The 27483-nt window shown below is 42.0% G+C and overlaps 1 protein-coding gene across 1 annotated transcript in view; it reads left to right on the forward strand.

The window, feature by feature from the left end:
- XPO5 (exportin 5) overlaps nucleotides 1-27483 on the forward strand; it is a 630805-nt gene that overhangs the window by 480550 nt on the left and 122772 nt on the right. The window contains exon 21 of the mRNA XM_053712755.1: nucleotides 9794-9894. Coding sequence (XP_053568730.1) covers nucleotides 9794-9894 — 101 coding nt within the window. The remainder of the gene's footprint in view (nucleotides 1-9793; nucleotides 9895-27483) is intronic.

Genomic DNA, 27483 nt, shown 5'->3' on the forward strand with positions numbered 1-27483 from the left:
CCTACTGCTTGCATTGTTCCAGTAACTACTGCAGCAGCTTTTTGGTTTGAAGCTCTAGAAGAGTCCCTGAAGGTTGAGACTCAGATGACATTTTGGATAGAATTAAGGATCTCAAGTTAGCTAATTCTTTTATTACTGATGCCGCTTTTCAAATTGCTAAATTAGCGGCGAAGAATGCAGGATTTGCTATTTTAGCACGTAGAGCGTTGTGGCTCAAATCTTGGTCTGCTGATGTGTCATCTAAACATAAGCTTTTAGCTATTCCCTTTAAAGGTAAGACCCTTTTTGGGCCAGAATTGAAGGAGATCATTTCTGATATTACAGGAGGTAAAGGCCATGCTCTACCTCAGGATAAGTCTGTTAAGATGAGGGGTAAACAGAATAATTTTCGTTCCTTTCAGAATTTTAAGGGAGGACCTTCTACTTCCTCTTCCTCCTCAAAGCAGGGAGGGAATTTTACCCAATCTAAGTCAGTCTGGAGACCCAACCAAAATTGGAATAAAGGTAAACAATCTAAGAAGCCCGCTGCTGCTACTAAGACAGAATGAAGGGGTGGCCCCCGATCCGGGACCGGATCTAGTAGGGGGCAGACTTTCTTTCTTTGCCCAGGCTTGGGTAAGAGATGTTCAGGACCCCTGGGCACTAGAAATAGTGACCCACGTTTATCAGTTGGATTTCAAGGATTTTCTCCCAAGAGGGAGGTTTCATCTTTCAAGATTATCTGCAGACCAGATAAAAAGAGAGGCGTTCTTACGCTGTGTAAAAGACCTTGTTACCATGGGAGTAATTTGTCCAGTTCCAAAATCAGAACAAGGACAGGGGTTTTACTCAAATCTATTTGTGGTTCCCAAAAAAGAGGGAACTTTCAGACCCATCTTAGACCTCAAGTGTCTAAACAAATTTCTCAGAGTCCCATCGTTCAAGATGGAGACTATACGAACAATTTTACCAATGATCCAGGAGGGTCAATATATGACTACCATGGACTTGAAGGATGCTTACCTTCATATTCCTATCCACAAGGATCATCATCAGTTTCTAAGGTTTGCCTTCTTGGACAAACATTATCAGTTCATGGCTCTTCCCTTCGGGTTGGCCACAGCACCCAGAATCTTCACAAAGGTTCTAGGGTCTCTTTTGGCGGTTCTCAGACCGCGAGGCATAGCAGTGGCGCCTTATCTGGACGATATTATAATTCAGGCGTCAGCATATCAGCTGACAAAATCTCACACGGACATAGTATTGTCTTTTCTGAGAATTCACGGTTGGAAGGTGAACATAGAGAAGAGTTCACTTGTTCCACAGACATGGGTTCCTTTCTTGGGAACTCTGATAGACTCGGTAGCCATGAAAATATTTCTGACAGAGGTCAGAAAATCAAAGATTCTAAAAACTTGCCGAGGACTTCAGTCCATTCCTCGGCCATCAGTGGCTCAGTGTATGGAGGTAATTGGATTAATAGTAGCGGCAATGGACATCGTTCCATTTGCTCGCTTTCATCTCAGACCTCTGCAACTGTGCATGCTCGGACAGTGGAATGGGGATTATGCGGATTTATCTCCTCAGATAAATCTCGATCAAGAGACCAGAAACTCTCTTCTTTGGTGGTTGTCACCGGATCATCTGTCCCAAGGGACTTGTTTCCACAGACCCTCGTGGGTGATAGTGACAACGGATGCCAGCCTTCTGGGCTGGGGTACAGTTTGGAACTCCCTGAAGGCTCAGGGTGTTTGGACTCAGGTGGAGTCTCTACTTCCAATCAATATTCTGGAACTGAGAGCAATATTCAATGCGCTTCAGGCATGGCCTCAGTTGGCTTCGGCCAAATTCATCAGATTCCAGTCGGACAACATCACGACTGTGGCATATATCAATCATCGGGGGGAACAAGGAGTTCCTTAGCGATGATAGAAGTATCCAATATAATCTGTTGGGCGGAGGCCCACTATTGTCATCTGTCAGCGATCTACATCACTGGAGTAGAGAACTGGGAAGCGGATTTTCTAAGTCGACAGACTTTTCATCCGGGGGAGTGGGAACTTCACCCGGAGGTATTTGCCTCATTGATTCTCAGATGGGGCAGACAGGAATTGGATCTGATGGCATCTCGACAGAATGCCAAGCTTCCAAGATACGGATCCCGGTCAAGGGATCCTCAGGCCGAACTGATAGATGCCTTGGAAGTGCCTTGGTTGTTCAGCCTAGCTTATGTGTTTCCACCGTTTCCTCTCCTCCCACGCGTGATTGCTCGAATCAAACAGGAGAGAGCTTCAGTGATCCTGATAGCGCCTGCGTGGCCACGCAGGACTTGGTTTGCGGATCTAGTGGACATGTCCTCTCTTCCACCGTGGAAACTTCCATTGAGAAGAGGACCTTCTCATTCAAGGTCCTTTCCAACATCCAAATCTAATTTCTCTGCAGCTGACTGCGTGGAGATTGAACGCTTGATATTATCGAAGCGAGGATTCTCTGGTTCAGTTATCAATACTTTGATACAGGCTAGAAAGCCTGTTACTAGTAAGATCTATCATAAGATATGGCGTACATATCTTTATTGGTGTGAATCCAAGGGTTACTCATGGAGCAAAGTTAGGATTCCTAGGATTTTGTCTTTTCTCCAAGATGGATTGGAGAAAGGGTTATCAGCAAGTTCCTTAAAGGGACAAATTTCAGCTTTGTCAATTCTGTTTCACAAACGTTTGGCAAATGTATCAGATGTTCAGTCTTTTTGTCAGGCTCTATCTAGAATTAAGCCTGTATTTAGACCTATTACTCCTCACTGGAGTTTGACTTTAGTTCTTCGAGTTCTGCAAGCGGTTCCGTTTGAACCTATGCATTCCATAGATATTAAATTATTATCTTGGAAAGTTCTGTTTTTGGTTGCTTTTTCTTCTGCTCGAAGAGTTTCTGAGCTTTCAGCATTACAGTGTGATTCGCCTTATCTCATGTTTCATTCTGATAAGGTGGTTTTACGTACCAAACCTGGGTTCCTTCCTAAGGTTGTTTCAAATAAGAATATTAATCAGGAAATTGTTGTTCCTTCCTTGTGTCCTAACCCTTCTTCTAAGAAGGAGCGTCTGTTACATAATTTGGATGTGGTCCGTGCCTTAAAGTTTTAGTTACAGGCAACTAAGGATTTCCGTCAATCATCTTCATTATTCATTGTTTATTCTGGAAAGCGTAGGGGTCAGAAAGCTACAGCTACCTCTCTTTCTTTTTGGCTGAAGAGTATCATCTGTCTGGCATATGAGACTGCTGGACAGCAGCCTCCTGAAAGAATTACGGCTCATTCTACTAGGGCTGTGGCTTCCACTTGGGCTTTTAAAAACGATGCTTCTGTTGAACAGATTTGTAAGGCTGCGACTTGGTCGTCCCTTCATACTTTTTCCAAATTTTACAAATTTGATACTTTTGCTTCTACTGAGGCTATTTTTGGGAGAAAGGTTCTTCAAGCAGTGGTGCCTTCTGTTTAGGTTCCTGTCTTGTCCCTCCCTTTCATCCGTGTCCTATTGCTTTGGTATTGGTTTTCCACAAGTAAGGATGAAATCCGTGGACTTGTCATATCTTTGTAAAAGAAAAGTAAATTTATGCTTACCTGATAAATTATTTTCTTTTACGATATGACGAGTCCACGGCCCACCCTGTTATTTTTAAGACAGTTTTTCTTATTAGCCTTTCCTTTTCTCTTCCTATACCTTTGGCAGAATGACTGATGGTGGAGGGGAAGGGAGGGGCTATATATACAGCTCTGCTGTGGTGCTCTTTGCCACTTCCTGTTAGCAGGAGCTTAATATCCCACAAGTAAGGATGAAATCCGTGGACTCGTCATATCGTAAAAGAAATTAATTTATCAGGTAAGCATAAATTTACTTTCTTCCTATCTGGTCTTGTGCTTATCCTGCACCTTTAGGGCTTGATTTATCAAGCCCTTCTCCCCCTTCTGAATGCAGTCAGCGGCCATCAAACTGCTGCTTCCCTGCCCTGTTCTCAGACGTATAAAGGTTTATGGGGACCGTGTTGCACAAAGCTAGGTACACGCTATATTCTCAGACGTATAAAGGTTTATGGGGACCGTGTTGCACAAAGCTAGGCACACGCTATATTCTCAGTTGTATAAAGGTTTATGGGAACCGTGTTGCACAAAGCTAGGTACACGCTATATTCTCAGTTGTATAAAGGTTTATGGGGACCGTGTTGTACAAAGCTAGGTACACGCTATATTCTCAGACGTATAAAGGTTTATGGGGACCGTGTTGTACAAAGCTAGGTACACGCTATATTCTCAGACGTATAAAGGTTTATGGGGACCGTGTTGTATAAAGCTAGGCACACGCTATATTCTCAGACGTATAAAGGTTTATGGGGACCGTGTTGCACAAAGCTAGGCACACGCTATATTCTCAGACGTCTAAAGGTTTATGGGACCGTGTTGCACAAAGCTAGGTACACGCTATATTCTCAGACGTATAAAGGTTTATGGGAACCGTGTTGCACAAAGCTAGGTACACGCTATATTCTCAGACGTATAAAGGTTTATGGGGACCGTGTTGCACAAAGCTAGGTACACGCTATATTCTCAGACGTATAAAGGTTTATGGGGACCGTGTTGCACAAAGCTAGGTACACGCTATATTCTCAGACGTATAAAGGTTTATGGGGACCGTGTTGCACAAAGCTAGGCACACGCTATATTCTCAGACGTATAAAGGTTTATGGGGACCGTGTTGCACAAAGCTAGGCACACGCTATATTCTCAGACGTCTAAAGGTTTATGGGGACCGTGTTGCACAAAGCTAGGTACACGCTATATTCTCAGACGTATAAAGGTTTATGGGAACCGTGTTGCACAAAGCTAGGTACACGCTATATTCTCAGACGTCTAAAGGTTTATGGGAACCGTGTTGCGCAAAGCTAGGCACACGCTATATTCTCAGACGTATAAAGGTTTATGGGGACCGTGTTGCGCAAAGCTAGGTACACGCTATATTCTCAGATGTATAAAGGTTTATGGGGACCGTGTTGCACAAAGCTAGGTACACGCTATATTCTCAGACGTATAAAGGTTTATGGGAACCGTGTTGCACAAAGCTAGGCACACGCTATATTCTCAGACGTATAAAGGTTTATGGGGACCGTGTTGCACAAAGCTAGGCACACGCTATATTCTCAGACGTATAAAGGTTTATGGGGACCGTGTTGTACAAAGCTAGGTACACGCTATATTCTCAGACGTATAAAGGTTTATGGGGACCGTGTTGCACAAAGCTAGGCACACGCTATATTCTCAGACGTATAAAGGTTTATGGGGACCGTGTTGTACAAAGCTAGGTACACGCTATATTCTCAGACGTATAAAGGTTTATGGGGACCGTGTTGTACAAAGCTAGGTACACGCTATATTCTCAGACGTATAAAGGTTTATGGGGACCGTGTTGTACAAAGCTAGGTACACGCTATATTCTCAGACGTATAAAGGTTTATGGGAACCGTGTTGCACAAAGCTAGGCACACGCTATATTCTCAGACGTATAAAGGTTTATAGGGACCGTGTTGCACAAAGCTAGGTACACGCTATATTCTCAGACGTATAAAGGTTTATGGGAACCGTGTTGTACAAAGCTAGGTACACGCTATATTCTCAGACGTATAAAGGTTTATGGGGACCGTGTTGTACAAAGCTAGGTACACGCTATATTCTCAGACGTATAAAGGTTTATGGGGACCGTGTTGTACAAAGCTAGGTACACGCTATATTCTCAGACGTATAAAGGTTTATGGGAACCGTGTTGCACAAAGCTAGGCACACGCTATATTCTCAGACGTATAAAGGTTTATAGGGACCGTGTTGCACAAAGCTAGGTACACGCTATATTCTCAGACGTATAAAGGTTTATGGGAACCGTGTTGCACAAAGCTAGGTACACGCTATATTCTCAGACGTATAAAGGTTTATAGGAACCGTGTTGTACAAAGCTAGGTACGCGCTATATTCTCAGACGTATAAAGGTTTATAGGGACCGTGTTGCACAAAGCTAGGTACACGCTATATTCTCAGTTGTATAAAGGTTTATGGGAACCGTGTTGCACAAAGCTAGGTACACGCTATATTCTCAGACGTATAAAGGTTTATAGGGACCGTGTTGCACAAAGCTAGGTACACGCTATATTCTCAGACGTATAAAGGTTTATGGGGACCGTGTTGCACAAAGCTAGGTACACGCTATATTCTCAGACGTATAAAGGTTTATGGGGACCGTGTTGCACAAAGCTAGGCACACGCTATATTCTCAGACGTATAAAGGTTTATGGGGACCGTGTTGCACAAAGCTAGGCACACGCTATATTCTCAGACGTATAAAGGTTTATAGGGACCGTGTTGCACAAAGCTAGGTACACGCTATATTCTCAGACGTATAAAGGTTTATGGGGACCGTGTTGCACAAAGCTAGGCACACGCTATATTCTCAGACGTATAAAGGTTTATGGGGACCGTGTTGCACAAAGCTAGGTACACGCTATATTCTCAGACGTATAAAGGTTTATGGGGACCGTGTTGCACAAAGCTAGGCACACGCTATATTCTCAGACGTATAAAGGTTTATGGGGACCGTGTTGCACAAAGCTAGGCACACGCTATATTCTCAGACGTCTAAAGGTTTATGGGAACCGTGTTGCACAAAGCTAGGTACACGCTATATTCTCAGACGTATAAAGTTTTATGGGGACCGTGTTGCACAAAGCTAGGTACACGCTATATTCTCAGACGTATAAAGGTTTATGGGTTCCGTGTTGCGCAAAGCTAGGCACACGCTATATTCTCAGATGTATAAAGGTTTATGGGGACCGTGTTGCACAAAGCTAGGTACACGCTATATTCTCAGACGTATAAAGGTTTATGGGGACCGTGTTGCACAAAGCTAGGCACACGCTATATTCTCAGACGTATAAAGGTTTATGGGGACCGTGTTGTACAAAGCTAGGTACACGCTATATTCTCAGACGTATAAAGGTTTATGGGGACCGTGTTGTACAAAGCTAGGCACGCGCTATATTCTCAGACGTATAAAGGTTTATGGGGACCGTGTTGCACAAAGCTAGGCACACGCTATATTCTCAGACGTATAAAGGTTTATGGGGACCGTGTTGCACAAAGCTAGGCACACGCTATATTCTCAGACGTATAAAGGTTTATGGGAACCGTGTTGCACAAAGCTAGGTACACGCTATATTCTCAGACGTATAAAGGTTTATGGGGACCGTGTTGCACAAAGCTAGGCACACGCTATATTCTCAGACGTATAAAGGTTTATGGGGACCGTGTTGCACAAAGCTAGGCACACGCTATATTCTCAGACGTATAAAGGTTTATGGGGACCGTGTTGCACAAAGCTAGGTACACGCTATATTCTCAGACGTATAAAGGTTTATGGGGACCGTGTTGTACAAAGCTAGGTACACGCTATATTCTCAGACGTATAAAGGTTTATGGGGACCGTGTTGTACAAAGCTAGGTACACGCTATATTCTCAGACGTATAAAGGTTTATAGGGACCGTGTTGCACAAAGCTAGGTACACGCTATATTCTCAGACGTATAAAGGTTTATGGGGACCGTGTTGCACAAAGCTAGGTACACGCTATATTCTCAGACGTATAAAGGTTTATGGGGACCGTGTTGTACAAAGCTAGGTACACGCTATATTCTCAGACGTATAAAGGTTTATAGGAACCGTGTTGTACAAAGCTAGGTACGCGCTATATTCTCAGACGTATAAAGGTTTATAGGGACCGTGTTGCACAAAGCTAGGTACACGCTATATTCTCAGTTGTATAAAGGTTTATGGGAACCGTGTTGCACAAAGCTAGGTACACGCTATATTCTCAGACGTATAAAGGTTTATAGGGACCGTGTTGCACAAAGCTAGGTACACGCTATATTCTCAGACGTATAAAGGTTTATGGGGACCGTGTTGCACAAAGCTAGGTACACGCTATATTCTCAGATGTATAAAGGTTTATGGGGACCGTGTTGCACAAAGCTAGGTACACGCTATATTCTCAGACGTATAAAGGTTTATAGGGACCGTGTTGCACAAAGCTAGGTACACGCTATATTCTCAGACGTATAAAGGTTTATGGGAACCGTGTTGCACAAAGCTAGGTACACGCTATATTCTCAGACGTATAAAGGTTTATGGGGACCGTGTTGCACAAAGCTAGGTACACGCTATATTCTCAGATGTATAAAGGTTTATGGGGACCGTGTTGCACAAAGCTAGGTACACGCTATATTCTCAGACGTATAAAGGTTTATGGGGACCGTGTTGTACAAAGCTAGGCACACGCTATATTCTCAGACGTATAAAGGTTTATGGGGACCGTGTTGCACAAAGCTAGGTACACGCTATATTCTCAGACGTATAAAGGTTTATGGGGACCGTGTTGTACAAAGCTAGGTACACGCTATATTCTCAGACGTATAAAGGTTTATAGGGACCGTGTTGCACAAAGCTAGGTACACGCTATATTCTCAGACGTATAAAGGTTTATGGGAACCGTGTTGCACAAAGCTAGGTACACGCTATATTCTCAGACGTATAAAGGTTTATGGGAACCGTGTTGCACAAAGCTAGGTACACGCTATATTCTCAGACGTATAAAGGTTTATGGGGACCGTGTTGCACAAAGCTAGGTACACGCTATATTCTCAGACGTATAAAGGTTTATAGGGACCGTGTTGCACAAAGCTAGGTACACGCTATATTCTCAGACGTCTAAAGGTTTATGGGAACCGTGTTGTATAAAGCTAGGTACACGCTATATTCTCAGACGTCTAAAGGTTTATGGGAACCGTGTTGTACAAAGCTAGGCACACGCTATATTCTCAGACGTATAAAGGTTTATGGGGACCGTGTTGTACAAAGCTAGGCACACGCTATATTCTCAGACGTCTAAAGGTTTATGGGGACCGTGTTGTACAAAGCTAGGTACACGCTATATTCTCAGACGTCTAAAGGTTTATGGGAACCGTGTTGTACAAAGCTAGGCACACGCTATATTCTCAGACGTATAAAGGTTTATGGGACCGTGTTGCACAAAGCTAGGTACACGCTATATTCTCAGACGTATAAAGGTTTATGGGGACCGTGTTGTATAAAGCTAGGCACACGCTATATTCTCAGACGTATAAAGGTTTATGGGGACCGTGTTGCACAAAGCTAGGTACACGCTATATTCTCAGACGTATAAAGGTTTATGGGGACCGTGTTGCACAAAGCTAGGTACACGCTATATTCTCAGACGTATAAAGGTTTATGGGGACCGTGTTGCACAAAGCTAGGTACACGCTATATTCTCAGACGTATAAAGGTTTATGGGGACCGTGTTGCACAAAGCTAGGTACACGCTATATTCTCAGACGTATAAAGGTTTATGGGGACCGTGTTGCACAAAGCTAGGTACACGCTATATTCTCAGACGTATAAAGGTTTATGGGGACCGTGTTGCACAAAGCTAGGTACACGCTATATTCTCAGACGTATAAAGGTTTATGGGAACCGTGTTGCACAAAGCTAGGTACACGCTATATTCTCAGACGTATAAAGGTTTATAGGAACCGTGTTGCACAAAGCTAGGTACGCGCTATATTCTCAGACGTATAAAGGTTTATGGGGACCGTGTTGTATAAAGCTAGGCACACGCTATATTCTCAGTTGGATTATGGAAAAATACATTTTTTATTAGGTTATTTTAATAATGACACGTACTGAACAGGACTTCCTCTCTCTTCCCAGGACGTATAATAGTATGTTCCTGCCTGAGTTTAAGCTGAAGATGGGTGAGACGTTCTGCAAGACACTGGACATGCTGGACTCAGAGAAGACAGCCATCCTAGGTAAGTGCTGACAAGGGACCAGGGCCCTACACGTGTGTCAGAGGGTTCCAGGAAAGCCAGAATAAAATCTTCTATTATCCTCAAAGTAGAGAGTGTACATGTGATATACTATATTTACACGTGATATGCTACAGGTACACGTGATATGCTACAGGTACACGTGATATACTATATGTACATGTGATATACTACAGGTACACGTGATATGCTATATGTACACGTGATATACTATATGTACATGTGATATACTATATGTACATGGGATATGCTACAAATACACGTGATATGCTACAGGTACACGTGATATGCTATATGTACACGGGATATGCTATATGTACACAGGATATACTATATGTACACGTGATATGCTACAAATACACGTGATATGCTACAGGTACACGTGATATGCTATATGTACACGGGATATGCTATATGTACACAGGATATACTATATGTACACGTGATATGCTACAAATACACGTGATATGCTACAGGTACACGTGATATGCTATATGTACACGGGATATGCTATATGTACACAGGATATACTATATGTACACGGGATATACCATATGTACACGGGATATACCATATGTACACGGGATATACCATATGTACACGGGATATACTATATGTACACGGGATATACCATATGTACACGGGATATACCATATGTACACGGGATATACCATATGTACACGGGATATACCATATGTACACGGGATATACTATATGTACACAGGATATACCATATGTACACGGGATATACCATATGTACACGGGATATACTATATGTACACGGGATATACTATATGTACACGGGATATACCATATGTACACGGGATATACCATATGTACACGGGATATACTATATGTACACAGGATATACCATATGTACACGGGATATACCATATGTACACGGGATATACTATATGTACACGGGATATACTATATGTACACGGGATATACCATATGTACACGGGATATACCATATGTACACGGGATATACTATATGTACACAGGATATACCATATGTACACGGGATATACCATATGTACACGGGATATACTATATGTACACGGGATATACTATATGTACACAGGATATACCATATGTACACAGGATATACCATATGTACACGGGATATACCATATGTACACGGGATATACTATATGTACACGGGATATGCTATATGTACACAGGATATACCATATGTACACGGGATATACCATATGTACACGGGATATACTATATGTACACAGGATATACCATATGTACACGGGATATACCATATGTACACGGGATATACTATATGTACACGGGATATACCATATGTACACGGGATATACCATATGTACACGGGATATACCATATGTACACGGGATATACTATATGTACACGGGATATACTATATGTACACGGGATATACCATATGTACACGGGATATACCATATGTACACGGGATATACCATATGTACACGGGATATACTATATGTACACGGGATATACCATATGTACACGGGATATACCATATGTACACGGGATATACTATATGTACACGGGATATACTATATGTACACGGGATATACCATATGTACACAGGATATACCATATGTACACGGGATATACCATATGTACACTGTACATGTGATATACTACAGGTACATGTGATGTGTGAAGTCATGCTTGTTATACACATGTAGGAAACCTCCTATTAAAGCTCAGGGCAAAAGGCTTCAGTGATGCAATTTATGATCTTTTTAAATATCCACCCAGTTCCACGTAGATATCACTTATTTGTGTGGAACAGTAAAATTATCTTTAGTTATTACTGTATTTGGTAGTTAGATTAAATATAAATCCCAGGTGACCTACAGAGAGTGCACATACAAAGAATTTCATAGATAAATACACAGACTTACATACGCACACACACACAGACTTACACATACATATGCACACACACACAGACTTACACATACATACGCACACACACACAGACTTACACATACATACGCACACATACACAGACTTAAACATACATACGCACACATACACAGACACACACAGACTTACATACGCACACATACACAGACTTACACATACAGACGCACACACACACAGACTTACACATACATACGCACACATACACAGACACACACAGACTTACATACGCACACATACACAGACTTACATACGCACACATACACAGACTTAAACATACATAAGCACACATACACAGACTTACATATGCACACATACACAGACTTACATATGCACACACACACAGACTTAAACATACATATGCACACATACACAGACTTACATATGCACACATACACAGACTTACATACGCACACATACACAGACTTACATATGCACACACACACAGACTTACATATGCACACATACACTGACTTATATATGCACACATACACAGACACACATACACAGACTTACATATGCACACATACACAGACTTACATATGCACACATACACAGACTTACATACGCACACATACACAGACTTACATATGCACACACACACACAGACTTACATATGCACACACACACAGACTTACATATGCACACATACACAGACTTACATATGCACACATACACAGACACACATACACAGACTTACATATGCACACATACACAGACTTACATATGCACACATACACAGACTTACATATGCACACACACAGACTTACATATGCACACACAGACTTACATACGCACACATACACAGACTTACATACGCACACATACACAGACTTACATATGCACACATACACAGACTTACATATGCACACATACACAGACTTACATATGCACACATACACATACTTACATATGCACACATACACAGACTTACATATGCACACATACACAGACTTACATACGCACACATACACAGACTTACATACGCACACATACACAGACTTACATATGCACACATACACAGACTTACATATGCACACATACACAGACTTACATATGCACACATTCACAGACTTACATATGCACACATACACAGACTTACATATGCACACATACACAGACTTACATATGCACACACACACAGACTTACATATGCACACACACACAGACTTACATATGCACACACACACAGACTTACATATGCACACACACACAGACTTACATATGCACACACACACAGACTTACATATGCACACACACACTGACTTACAGATGCACACATACACAGACTTACATATGCACACACAGACTTACATATGCACACACAGACTTACATATGCACACACAGACTTACATATGCACACATACACAGACACACATACACAGACTTACATATGCACACATACACAGACTTACATATGCACACATACACAGACTTACATATGCACACACACACAGACTTACATATGCACACACACACAGACTTACATATGCACACACACACTGACTTACAGATGCACACATACACAGACTTACATATGCACACACAGACTTACATATGCACACATACACAGACACACATACACAGACTTACATACGCACACATACACAGACTTACATATGCACACATACACAGACTTACATATGCACACATACACAGACTTACATATGCACACATACACAGACTTACATATGCACACATACACAGACACACATACACAGACTTACATACGCACACATACACAGACTTACATACGCACACATACACAGACTTACATATGCACACATACACAGACACACATACGCACACATACACAGACTTACATATGCACACATACACAGACTTACATACGCACACATACACAGACTTACATATGCACACATACACAGACACACATACACAGACTTACATACGCACACATACACAGACTTACATATGCACACATACACAGACTTACATATGCACACACACAGACTTACATATGCACACACAGACTTACATACGCACACATACACAGACTTACATACGCACACATACACAGACTTACATATGCACACATACACAGACTTACATATGCACACACAGACTTACATATGCACACATACACAGACACACATACACAGACTTACATACGCACACATACACAGACTTACATATGCACACATACACAGACTTACATATGCACACATACACAGACTTACATATGCACACATACACAGACTTACATATGCACACATACACAGACACACATACACAGACTTACATACGCACACATACACAGACTTACATATGCACACATACACAGACACACATACGCACACATACACAGACTTACATATGCACACATACACAGACTTACATACGCACACATACACAGACTTACATATGCACACATACACAGACACACATACACAGACTTACATACGCACACATACACAGACTTACATATGCACACATACACAGACTTACATATGCACACATACACAGACACACATACACAGACTTACATATGCACACATACACAGACTTACATATGCACACATACACAGACTTACATATGCACACACACAGACTTACATATGCACACACAGACTTACATACGCACACATACACAGACTTACATACGCACACATACACAGACTTACATATGCACACATACACAGACTTACATATGCACACATACACAGACTTACATACGCACACATACACAGACTTACATACGCACACATACACAGACTTACATATGCACACATACACAGACTTACATATGCACACATACACAGACTTACATATGCACACATACACAGACTTACATATGCACACACACACAGACTTACATATGCACACACACACAGACTTACATATGCACACATACACAGACTTACATATGCACACATACACAGACTTACATATGCACACACACACAGACTTACATATGCACACACACACAGACTTACATATGCACACACACACAGACTTACATATGCACACACACACAGACTTACATATGCACACATTCACAGACTTACATATGCACACACACACTGACTTACAGATGCACACATACACAGACTTACATATGCACACACTGACTTAGAGATGCACACATACACAGACTTACATATGCACACATACACAGACTTACATATGCACACACACACAGACTTACATATGCACACACACACAGACTTACATATGCACACATACACTGACTTATATATGCACACATACACTGACTTACATACGCACACATACACTGACTTACATACGCACACACACACAGACTTACATACGCACACATACACAGACTTACATATGCACACACACACAGACTTACATATGCACACATACACAGACTTACATATGCACACACACACAGACTTACATATGCACACACACACAGACTTACATATGCACACATACACTGACTTATATATGCACACATACACTGACTTACATACGCACACATACACAGACTTACATATGCACACATACACTGACTTACATACGCACACATACACAGACTTACATATGCACACACACACAGACTTACATATGCACACATACACAGACTTACATATGCACACATACACAGACTTACATATGCACACATGCACAGACTTACATATGCACACAGACTTACACATACATATGCACACATAAACAGACTTACACATACATACGCACACATACACAGACTTACACATACATACGCACACATACACAGACTTACACATACATACGCACACATACACAGACTTACATATGCACACACACACAGACTTACATATGCACACACACACTGACTTACATATGCACACATACACTGACTTACATATGCACACATACACTGACTTACATATGCACACACACACAGACTTACATATGCACACATACACAGACTTACATATGCACACATACACAGACTTACATATGCACACATACACAGACTTACATATGCACACAGACTTACACATACATATGCACACATACACAGACTTACATATGCACACATACACAGACTTACATATGCACACAGACTTACACATACATATGCACACATACACAGACTTACATATGCACACAGACTTACACATACATATGCACACATACACAGACTTACATATGCACACATACACAGACTTACATATGCACACAGACTTACACATACATATGCACACATACACAGACTTACATATGCACACAGACTTACACATACATATGCACACATACACAGACTTACATATGCACACAGACTTACACATACATATGCACACATACACAGACTTACATATGCACACATACACAGACTTACATATGCACACATACACAGACTTACATATGCACACATACACAGACTTACATATGCACACATACACAGACTTACATATGCACACATACAGACTTACATATGCACACATACACTGACTTACATATGCACACATACACAGACTTACATATGCACACATACACTGACTTACATATGCACACATACACAGACTTACATATGCACACATACAGACTTACATATGCACACACACACTGACTTACATATGCACACATACACTGACTTACATATGCACACATACACAGACTTACATATGCACACATACACTGACTTATATATGCACACATACACAGACTTATATATGCACACATACACTGACTTATATATGCACACATACACTGACTTATATATGCACACATACACTGACTTATATATGCACACATACACAGACTTATATATGCACACATACACAGACTTACATATGCACACATACAGACTTACATATGCACACACACACTGACTTACATATGCACACATACACTGACTTACATATGCACACATACACAGACTTACATATGCACACATACACTGACTTATATATGCACACATACACAGACTTATATATGCACACATACACTGACTTATATATGCACACATACACTGACTTATATATGCACACATACACAGACTTATATATGCACACATACACAGACTTACATACGCACACATACACTGACTTACATATGCACACATACACTGACTTACATATGCACACATACACTGACTTACATATGCACACACACACAGACTTACATATGCACACATACACAGACACACATACACAGACTTACATATGCACACATACACAGACTTACATACGCACACATACACAGACTTACATATGCACACATACACAGACTTACATATGCACACACACACAGACTTACATATGCACACATACACAGACACACATACACAGACTTACATATGCACACATACACAGACTTACATATGCACACATACACAGACTTACATACGCACACATACACAGACTTACATATGCACACACACACAGACTTACATATGCACACACACACAGACTTACATATGCACACACACACTGACTTACATATGCACACATACACTGACTTACATACGCACACATACACAGACTTACATATGCACACATACACAGACTTACATATGCACACATACACAGACTTACATATGCACACACACACAGACTTACATATGCACACATACACAGACTTACATATGCACACATACATACGCACACATACACAGACTTACACATACATATGCACACATACACAGACTTACTTACATATGCACACACACACACTGACTTACATATGCACACACACACACTGACTTACATATGCACACACACACACACTGACTTACATATGCACACACACACACTGACTTACATATGCGCACACACACACACTGACTTACATATGCGCACACACACACACTGACTTACATATGCACACACACACACTGACTTACATATGCACACACACACACTGACTTACATATGCACACACACACACTGACTTACATATGCACACATACACAGACTTACATATGCACACATACACAGACTTACATATGCACACACACACACACACACTGACTTACATATGCGCACACACACACTGACTTACATATGCACACACACACACTGACTTACATATGCACACACACACACTGACTTACATATGCACACACACACTGACTTACATACATACCACACACACACATACACTGACTTACACACATACCACAGTGTACAAATCCACAGCACCAAAGTTTATAAAGAAATTTTAGAAATGTATTTTTACCACAGGTACAAACATATGTGACATTTCGGGAGCCATTCCCTTAAAGGGACAGTCAAGTAAAAAAAAAACTTTCATGATTTACAGACAGACTTGCAATGCACACACACACAGACTTACAGATGCACACACACACAGACTTACAGATGCACACACACACAGACTTACAGATGCACACACACACAGACTTACATATGCACACATACACAGACTTAAAAATGCACACATACACAGACTTACATATGCACACACACACAGACTTACATATGCACACACACACAGACTTACATATGCACACACACACAGACTTACATATGCACACACACACAGACTTACATATGCACACACACACAGACTTACAGATGCACACACACACAGACTTACAGATGCACACATACACAGACTTACATATGCACACACACACAGACTTACATATGCACACACACACAGACTTACATATGCACACACACACAGACTTACATATGCACACACACACAGACTTACATATGCACACACACACAGACTTACATATGCACACACACACAGACTTACATATGCACACATACACAGACTTACATATGCACACATACATATGCACACATACACAGACTTACAGATGCACACACACACAGACTTACATATGCACACACGCACAGACTTACATATGCACACATACACAGACTTACATATGCACACATACATACGCACACATACTCAGACTTACAGATGCACGCACACGCACAGACTTACAGATGCACGCACACACACAGACTTACAGATGCACACACACAGACTTACAGATGCACACACACAGACTTACAGATGCACACACACACAGACTTACAGATGCACACACACACACACTTACAGATGCACACATACACAGACTTACACATACACAGACTTACATATGCACACATACACAGACTTACAGACGCACACATACACAGACTTACACAGACTTACATATGCTTACATATGCACACATACACAGACTTACATATGCACACACACACAGACTTACATATGCACACACACAGACTTACATATGCACACACAGACTTACATATGCACACATACACAGACTTGCATATGCACACACACAGAGACTTACATATGCACACACACACAGAGACTTACATATGCACACACACACAGACTTACATATGCACACATACACAGACTTACATATGCACACACACACAGACTTACATATGCACACACACACAGACTTACATATGCACACACACACAGACTTACATATGCACACATACACAGACACACATACACAGACTTACATATGCACACACACACAGACTTACATATGCACACATACACAGACTTACATATGCACACATACACAGACTTACAGACGCACACATACACAGACTTACATATGCACACACAGACTTACAGATGCACACACACACAGACTTACATATGCACACATACACAGACTTACATATGCACACATACACAGACTTACATATGCACACATACACAGACTTACATATGCACACATACACAGACTTACATATGCACACACACACAGACTTACATATGCACACATACACAGACTTACATATGCACACATACACAGACTTACATATGCACACATACACAGACTTACATATGCACACATTCACAGACTTACATATGCACACATACACAGATTTACATATGCACACATACACAGACTTACATATGCACACATACACAGACTTACATATGCACACATACACAGACTTACATATGCACACACAGACTTACATATGCACACACAGACTTACATATGCACACATACACAGACTTACATATGCACACATACACAGACTTACATATGCACACATACACAGACTTACATATGCACACATACACAGACTTACATATGCACACACACAGAGACTTACATATGCACACACACACAGACTTACATATGCACACATACACAGACTTACAGACGCACATATACACAGACTTACATATGCACACATACACAGACTTACATATGCACACATACACAGACTTACATATGCACACATACACAGACTTACAGACGCACATATACACAGACTTACATATGCACACATACACAGACACACATACACAGACTTACATATGCACACATACACAGACTTACATATGCACACATACACAGACTTACATATGCACACATACACAGACTTACATATGCACACATACACTGACTTACATATGCACACATACACTGACTTACATATGCACACATACACTGACTTACATATGCACACATACACTGACTTACATATGCACACATACACTGACTTACATATGCACACATACACTGACTTACACATACACTGACTTACACATACACTGACTTACACATCCACTGACTTACATATGCACACATACACATACACTGACTTACATATGCACACATACACATACACTGCCTTACATATGCACACATACACATACACTGACTTACATACATACCACAGTGTACAAATCCACAGCACCAAAGCTTATAAAGAAATTTTAGAAATTTATTTTTACCACAGGTACAAACATATGTGACGTTTCGGGAGCCATTCCCTTAAAGGGACAGTCAAGTCAAAAAAAAACTTTCATGATTTAAATAGGGCATGTAATTTAAACAACTTTCCAATTTACTTTTATTAACAATTTTGCTTTGTTCTCTTGGTATTCTTAGTTGAAAGCTAAATCTAGTAAGTGTATATGCTAATTTCTTAGACCTTGAAGGCCACTGTTCTGTCGATAACTCCAATTTATCGAGCACTCCAATATGACGTCACTTCCGGATGTAGATTACATTAATTGCCTCCATTGCGCATGCGAGCGTGCACCCGAGATTATTCATCTTAAAGAGGCGTGCCCTTGGGGAGAATTTATCGAATTATCCAATAAAAGTAATTGCGCATGCATATTTTTTTATGACGCAAAAAATAACAGACCCTTGAGAATAACTTATCGATTGCTGCAAGAACTGCTGTTGCGCATTCGCAAATTACGCGTAAGCACCGGGCCCGTCTGTTGCTCAATAGCTTTACCCTCACTGAGATAAGTTTTCGCTTCTCACAATATTCAGCTGTTAAACCGCAGAGCACACACAAAATATTTTGTTTATTTCTCTAAACTGCTTTAACCCATAGCTGACCGAAGGCTGCAGTGTTATTTGAGAAGCGAAAACTTATCTCGGTCTGTGGGTAAAGCTATTGAGCATCAGACGGGCCCGGTGTTTACACGTCATTTTCGCATGCGCAACAGCAGTTCTTGCAGCAATCAATAAGTTATTCTCAAGGGTCTGTTATTTTTTGCGTCATAAAAAACTACGCATGCGCAATGACTTTTATTGGAGAATTCGATAAATTCTCCCCAAGGGTATGTCTCTCTTAAGATGAATAATCTCGGGTGCGCGCTCGCATGCGCAACAGAGGCAATTAATGTAATCTACATCCAGAAGTGACATCATATTGGAGTTCTCGACAGAACACCACCTCTAATCTGAAAGCATTTTGACAGTTTTTCACCACTAGAGGGCGTTCATGTGTATTATATAGATAACGTTGAGGTAATCACAGAGGTAAAAAGTATATTATTATAACTATGTTGGTTATGCAAAATTGGGGAATGGTTAATAAAGGGATTATCTACCTTTCTTTTTAAAGACAAAATGAGTCCACAGAAGTCATCCTTACTTGTGGGATTACGCCTCCTGGTCCGCAGGAGGAGGCAAAGAGCACCACAGCAGAGCTGTATATATAGCTCCTCCCTTCCCTCCCACTCCAGTCATTCTCTTTGCCTGTGTTAGTGATAGGAAGAGGTAAAGTGAGGTGTTAGTTTAGATTCTTCAATCAAGAGTTTGTTATTTTAAAATGGTACCAGTGAGTGCTATTTTATTATAGGGTGTAGCCGTATTCCTTGTCAGCCTCTAGAGTAGAGCTACAGGTGACTTTAAATCAATGGGAACTGGTGGGACATAACTCTCACTGCGCCTCCCATACTGAGTGCTGCCCTTCTGGTGATGGTCTTATCAGATATTAACTAAGGCCCTATCTGTGTCCACAGGGCTAGGAGAGGGAGAAGACCTCTGGATCCTGTGAGAACTATCATGCTGTCGAACAGCAGCAAGGTAAGTGCAGTCTTTATTTCTGGGCCGTATAGATATCTCAGAATCGACTGTGCACTTATTTTTCATTTGTGGGGGTCATGGGCTTTCTTGAAGGAAGGCCTCCCCTATTGAGCAGCACGTTTGGTGTCACATAGTTCAAGATAACCGACGCTGTTTCAACAGTCATGCCGGGACTAGGGGGACACGGACTCTTTCCAGTAAGAGGGCACTCCTGTCAGTCACTTGCTTTACGTACTGTGAGCAAGACACTGGGGCTATAATGACCGAAGCTTTTATACAGAACGGCTCCGGTACAGGGCTATACCTTGTTTATATTTTGTGTGTACGAACAGTGATTAGGTAACTTTAGCGGAACAGCGCAGTAATTTATTATTTTAATTTAATTAATGCCGGATGGTTTTGAGCGCCGCCCACGAAGGGCGGGGTTAACTTTGGCGGAGTTCTGCCGTTTCAGTGACCTTCATGGCATAGCAAGTGTTTCCACTAAGACTGCATGGTTAGATAAGCAGGCGGTCTTTAGTATCTGTGTCACAATCAGGAGTCTTGCTAGCTTGGTCGGTGTACCGTGGTGGCAGGTAGGCGCCTCAGCAGAGCTGTTGAGGTGAAGAGGTGTTATTTTTTTCTAGTTAAGAATTGCATAGAAATTGTCTATCAGATTTTTCAGTGCAGAAAAATTATAGACGTTTTATTTTTAAAGGCACAGTATACTGTTATTTCTCCAACATAGGTGTGTCCGGTCCACGGCGTCATCCTTACTTGTGGGATATTCTCTTCCCCAACAGGAAATGGCAAAGAGCCCAGCAAAGCTGGTCACATGATCCCTCCTAGGCTCCGCCTACCCCAGTCATTCTCTTTGCCGTTGTACAGGCAACATCTCCACGGAGATGGCTTAGAGTTTTTTAGTGTTTAACTGTAGTTTTTCATTATTCAATCAAGAGTTTGTTATTTTCAAATAGTGCTGGTACGTACTATTTACTCAGAAACAGAAAAGAGATGAAGAATTCTGTTTGTATGAGGAAAATGATTTTAGCAACCGTAACTAAAATCCATGGCTGTTCCACACAGGACTGTTGAGAGCAATTAACTTCAGTTGGGGGAACAGTTTGCAGTCTCTTGCTGCTTGAGGTATGACACATTCTAACAAGACGATGTAATGCTGGAAGCTGTCATTTTCCCTATGGGATCCGGTAAGCCATGTTTATTACGATTGTAAATAAGGGCTTCACAAGGGCTTATTTAAACTGTAGACTTTTTTTGGGCTAAATCGATTGATATTAACACTTATTTAGCCTTGAGGAATCATTTATTCTGGGTATTTTGATTTAATAATATCGGCAGGCACTGTTTTAGACACCTTATTCTTTAGGGGCTTTCCCAAAGCATAGGCAGAGTCTCATTTTCGCGCCGGTGTTGCGCACTTGTTTTTGAGAGGCATGGCATGCAGTCGCATGTGAGAGGAGCTCTGATACTTATAAAAGACTTCTGAAGGCGTCATTTGGTATCGTATTCCCCTTTGGGTTTGGTTGGGTCTCAGCAAAGCAGATACCAGGGACTGTAAAGGGGTTTAAAGCTTAAAACGGCTCCGGTTCCGTTATTTTAAGGGTTAAAGCTTCCAAAATTGGTGTGCAATATTTTCAAGGCTTTAAGACGCTGTGGTGAAAATTTGGTGAATTTTGAACAATTCCTTCATGTTTTTTCGCAATTGCAGTAATAAAGTGTGTTCAGTTTAAAATTTAAAGTGACAGTAACGGTTTTATTTTAAAACGTTTTTTGTACTTTCTGATCAAGTTTATGCCTGTTTAACATGTCTGAACTACCAGATAGACTGTGTTCTGAATGTGGGGAAGCCAGAATTCCTATTCATTTAAATAAATGTGATTTATGTGATAATGACAATGATGCCCAAGATGATTCCTCAAGTGAGGGGAGTAAGCATGGTACTGCATCATTCCCTCCTTCGTCTACACGAGTCTTGCCCACTCAGGAGGCCCCTAGTACATCTAGCGCGCCAATACTCCTTACTATGCAACAATTAACGGCTGTAATGGATAATTCTGTCAAAAACATTTTAGCCAAAATGAACCCTTGTCAGCGTAAGCGTGGCTGCTCTGTTTTAGTTACTGAAGAGCATGACGACGCTGATATTAATATCTCTGAAGGGCCCCTAACCCAATCTGAGGGGGCCAGGGAGGTTTTGTCTGAGGGAGAAATTACTGATTTAGGGAACATTTCTCAGCAGGCTGAATCTGATGTGATTACATTTAAATTTAAATTGGAACATCTCCGCATTTTGCTTAAGGAGGTATTATCCACTCTGGATGATTGTGAAAATTTAGTCATCCCAGAGAAACTATGTAAAATGGACAAGTTCCTAGAGGTGCCGGGGCTCCCAGAAGCTTTTCCTATACCCAAGCGGGTGGCGGACATTGTTAATAAAGAATGGGAAAGGCCCGGTATTCCTTTCGTCCCTCCCCCCATATTTAAAAAATTGTTTCCTATGGTCGACCCCAGAAAGGACTTATGGCAGTCAGTCCCCAAGGTCGAGGGAGCGGTTTCTACTTTAAACAAACGCACCACTATTCCCATAGAGGATAGTTGTGCTTTCAAAGATCCTATGGATAAAAAATTAGAAGGTTTGCTTAAAAAGATGTTTGTTCAGCAGGGTTACCTTCTACAACCCATTTCATGCATTGTCCCTGTCACTACAGCCGCATATTTCTGGTTTGATGAACTGCTTAAGGTGCTCGATAGTGACTCTCCTCCTTATGAGGAGATTATGGACAGAATCAATGCTCTCAAATTGGCTAATTCTTTCACTCTAGACGCCTCTTTGCAATTGGCTAAGTTAGCGGCTAAGAACTCTGGGTTTGCTATTGTGGCGCGCAGAGCGCTTTGGTTGAAATCTTGGTCGGCTGATGCGTCTTCCAAGAACAAGCTACTAAACATTCCTTTCAAGGGGAAAACGCTGTTTGGTCCTGACTTGAAAGAGATTATCTCTGATATCACTGGGGGTAAGGGCCACGCCCTTCCTCAGGATCGGCCCTTCAAGGCAAAAAATAGACCTAATTTTCGTCCCTTTCGTAAAAACGGACCAGCCCAAGGTGCTACGTCCTCTAAGCAAGAGGGTAATACTTCTCAGGCCAAGCCAGCTTGGAGACCAATGCAAGGCTGGAACAAGGGAAAGCAGGCCAAGAAACCTGCCACTGCTACCAAGACAGCATGAAATATTGGCCCCCGATCCGGGACCGGATCTGGTGGGGGGCAGACTCTCTCTCTTCGCTCAGGCTTGGGCAAGAGATGTTCTGGATCCTTGGGCGCTAGAAATAGTCTCCCAGGGTTATCTTCTGGAATTCAAGGGACTTCCCCCAAGGGGGAGGTTCCACAAGTCGCAGTTGTCTTCAGACCACATAAAAAGACAGGCGTTCTTACATTGTGTAGAAGACCTGTTAAAAATGGGAGTAATTCATCCTGTTCCATTAAGAGAACAAGGGATGGGGTTCTACTCCAATCTGTTCATAGTTCCCAAAAAAGAGGGAACGTTCAGACCAATCCTAGATCTCAAGATCTTAAACAAATTTCTCAAGGTCCCATCGTTCAAGATGGAAACCATTCGAACTATCCTTCCTTCCATCCAGGAAGGTCAATTTATGACCACGGTGGATTTAAAGGATGCGTATCTACATATTCCTATCCACAAGGAACATCATCGGTTCCTAAGGTTTGCATTCCTGGACAAACATTACCAGTTCGTGGCGCTTCCTTTCGGATTAGCCACTGCTCCAAGGATTTTCACAAAGGTACTAGGGTCCCTTCTAGCGGTGCTAAGACCAAGGGGCATTGCAGTAGTACCTTACCTGGACGACATTCTGATTCAAGCGTCGTCCCTTCCTCAAGCAAAGGCTCACACGGACATTGTCCTGACCTTTCTCAGATCTCACGGCTGGAAAGTGAACGTGGAAAAGAGTTCTCTATCCCCGTCAACAAGGGTTCCCTTCTTGGGAACAATTATAGACTCCTTAGAAATGAGGATCTTTCTAACAGAGGCCAGAAAAACAAAGCTTCTGGACTCTTGTCGGATACTTCATTCCGTTCCTCTTCCTTCCATAGCTCAGTGCATGGAAGTGATCGGGTTGATGGTGGCGGCGATGGACATAGTTCCTTTTGCGCGCATTCATCTAAGACCATTACAACTGTGCATGCTCAGTCAGTGGAATGGGGACTATACAGACTTGTCTCCGAAGATGCAAGTAAATCAGAGGACCAGAGACTCACTCCGTTGGTGGCTGTCCCTGGACAATCTGTCTCAAGGGATGATGTTCCACAGACCAGAGTGGGTCATTGTCACGACCGACGCCAGTCTGATAGGCTGGGGCGCGGTCTGGGGATCCCTGAAAGCTCAGGGTCTTTGGTCTCGGGAAGAATCTCTTCTACCGATAAATATTCTGGAACTGAGAGCGATATTCAATGCGCTCCAGGCCTGGCCCCAGCTTGCGAGGACCAGGTTCATACGGTTTCAATCAGACAACATGACGACTGTTGCGTACATCAACCATCAGGGGGGAACAAGGAGTTCCCTAGCGATGGAAGAAGTAACCAAAATTATTCTTTGGGCGGAGTCTCACTCCTGCCACCTGTCTGCTATCCACATCCCAGGAGTGGAAAATTGGGAAGCGGATTTTCTGAGTCGTCAGACATTGCATCCGGGGGAGTGGGAACTCCATCCGGAAATCTTTGCCCAAGTCACTCACCTGTGGGGCATTCCAGACATGGATCTGATGGCCTCTCGTCAGAACTTCAAAGTTCCTTGCTACGGGGCCAGATCCAGGGATCCCAAGGCGGCTCTAGTGGATGCACTAGTAGCACCTTGGACCTTCAAACTAGCTTATGTGTTCCCGCCATTTCCTCTCATCCCCAGGCTGATAGCCAGGATCAAGCAGGAGAGGGCGTCGGTGATCTTGATAGCTCCTGCGTGGCCACGCAGGACTTGGTATGCAGATCTGGTGAATATGTCATCGGCTCCACCTTGGAAGCTACCTTTGAGACGAGACCTTCTTGTTCAGGGTCCGTTCGAACATCCGAATCTGGTTTCACTCCAGCTGACTGCTTGGAGATTGAACGCTTGATTTTATCGAAGCGAGGATTCTCAGATTCTGTGATCGATACTCTTGTTCAGGCCAGAAAGCCTGTGACTAGAAAGATTTACCACAAAATTTGGAAAAAATATATCTGTTGGTGTGAATCTAAAGGATTCCCTTGGGACAAGGTTAAGATTCCTAGGATTCTATCCTTCCTTCAAGAAGGATTGGAAAAAGGATTATCTGCAAGTTCCCTGAAGGGACAGATTTCTGCCTTGTCG

The sequence above is a fragment of the Bombina bombina genome, chromosome 4, assembly GCF_027579735.1.
Source record: "Bombina bombina isolate aBomBom1 chromosome 4, aBomBom1.pri, whole genome shotgun sequence".
Taxonomy (NCBI): Eukaryota; Metazoa; Chordata; class Amphibia; order Anura; family Bombinatoridae; genus Bombina; species Bombina bombina.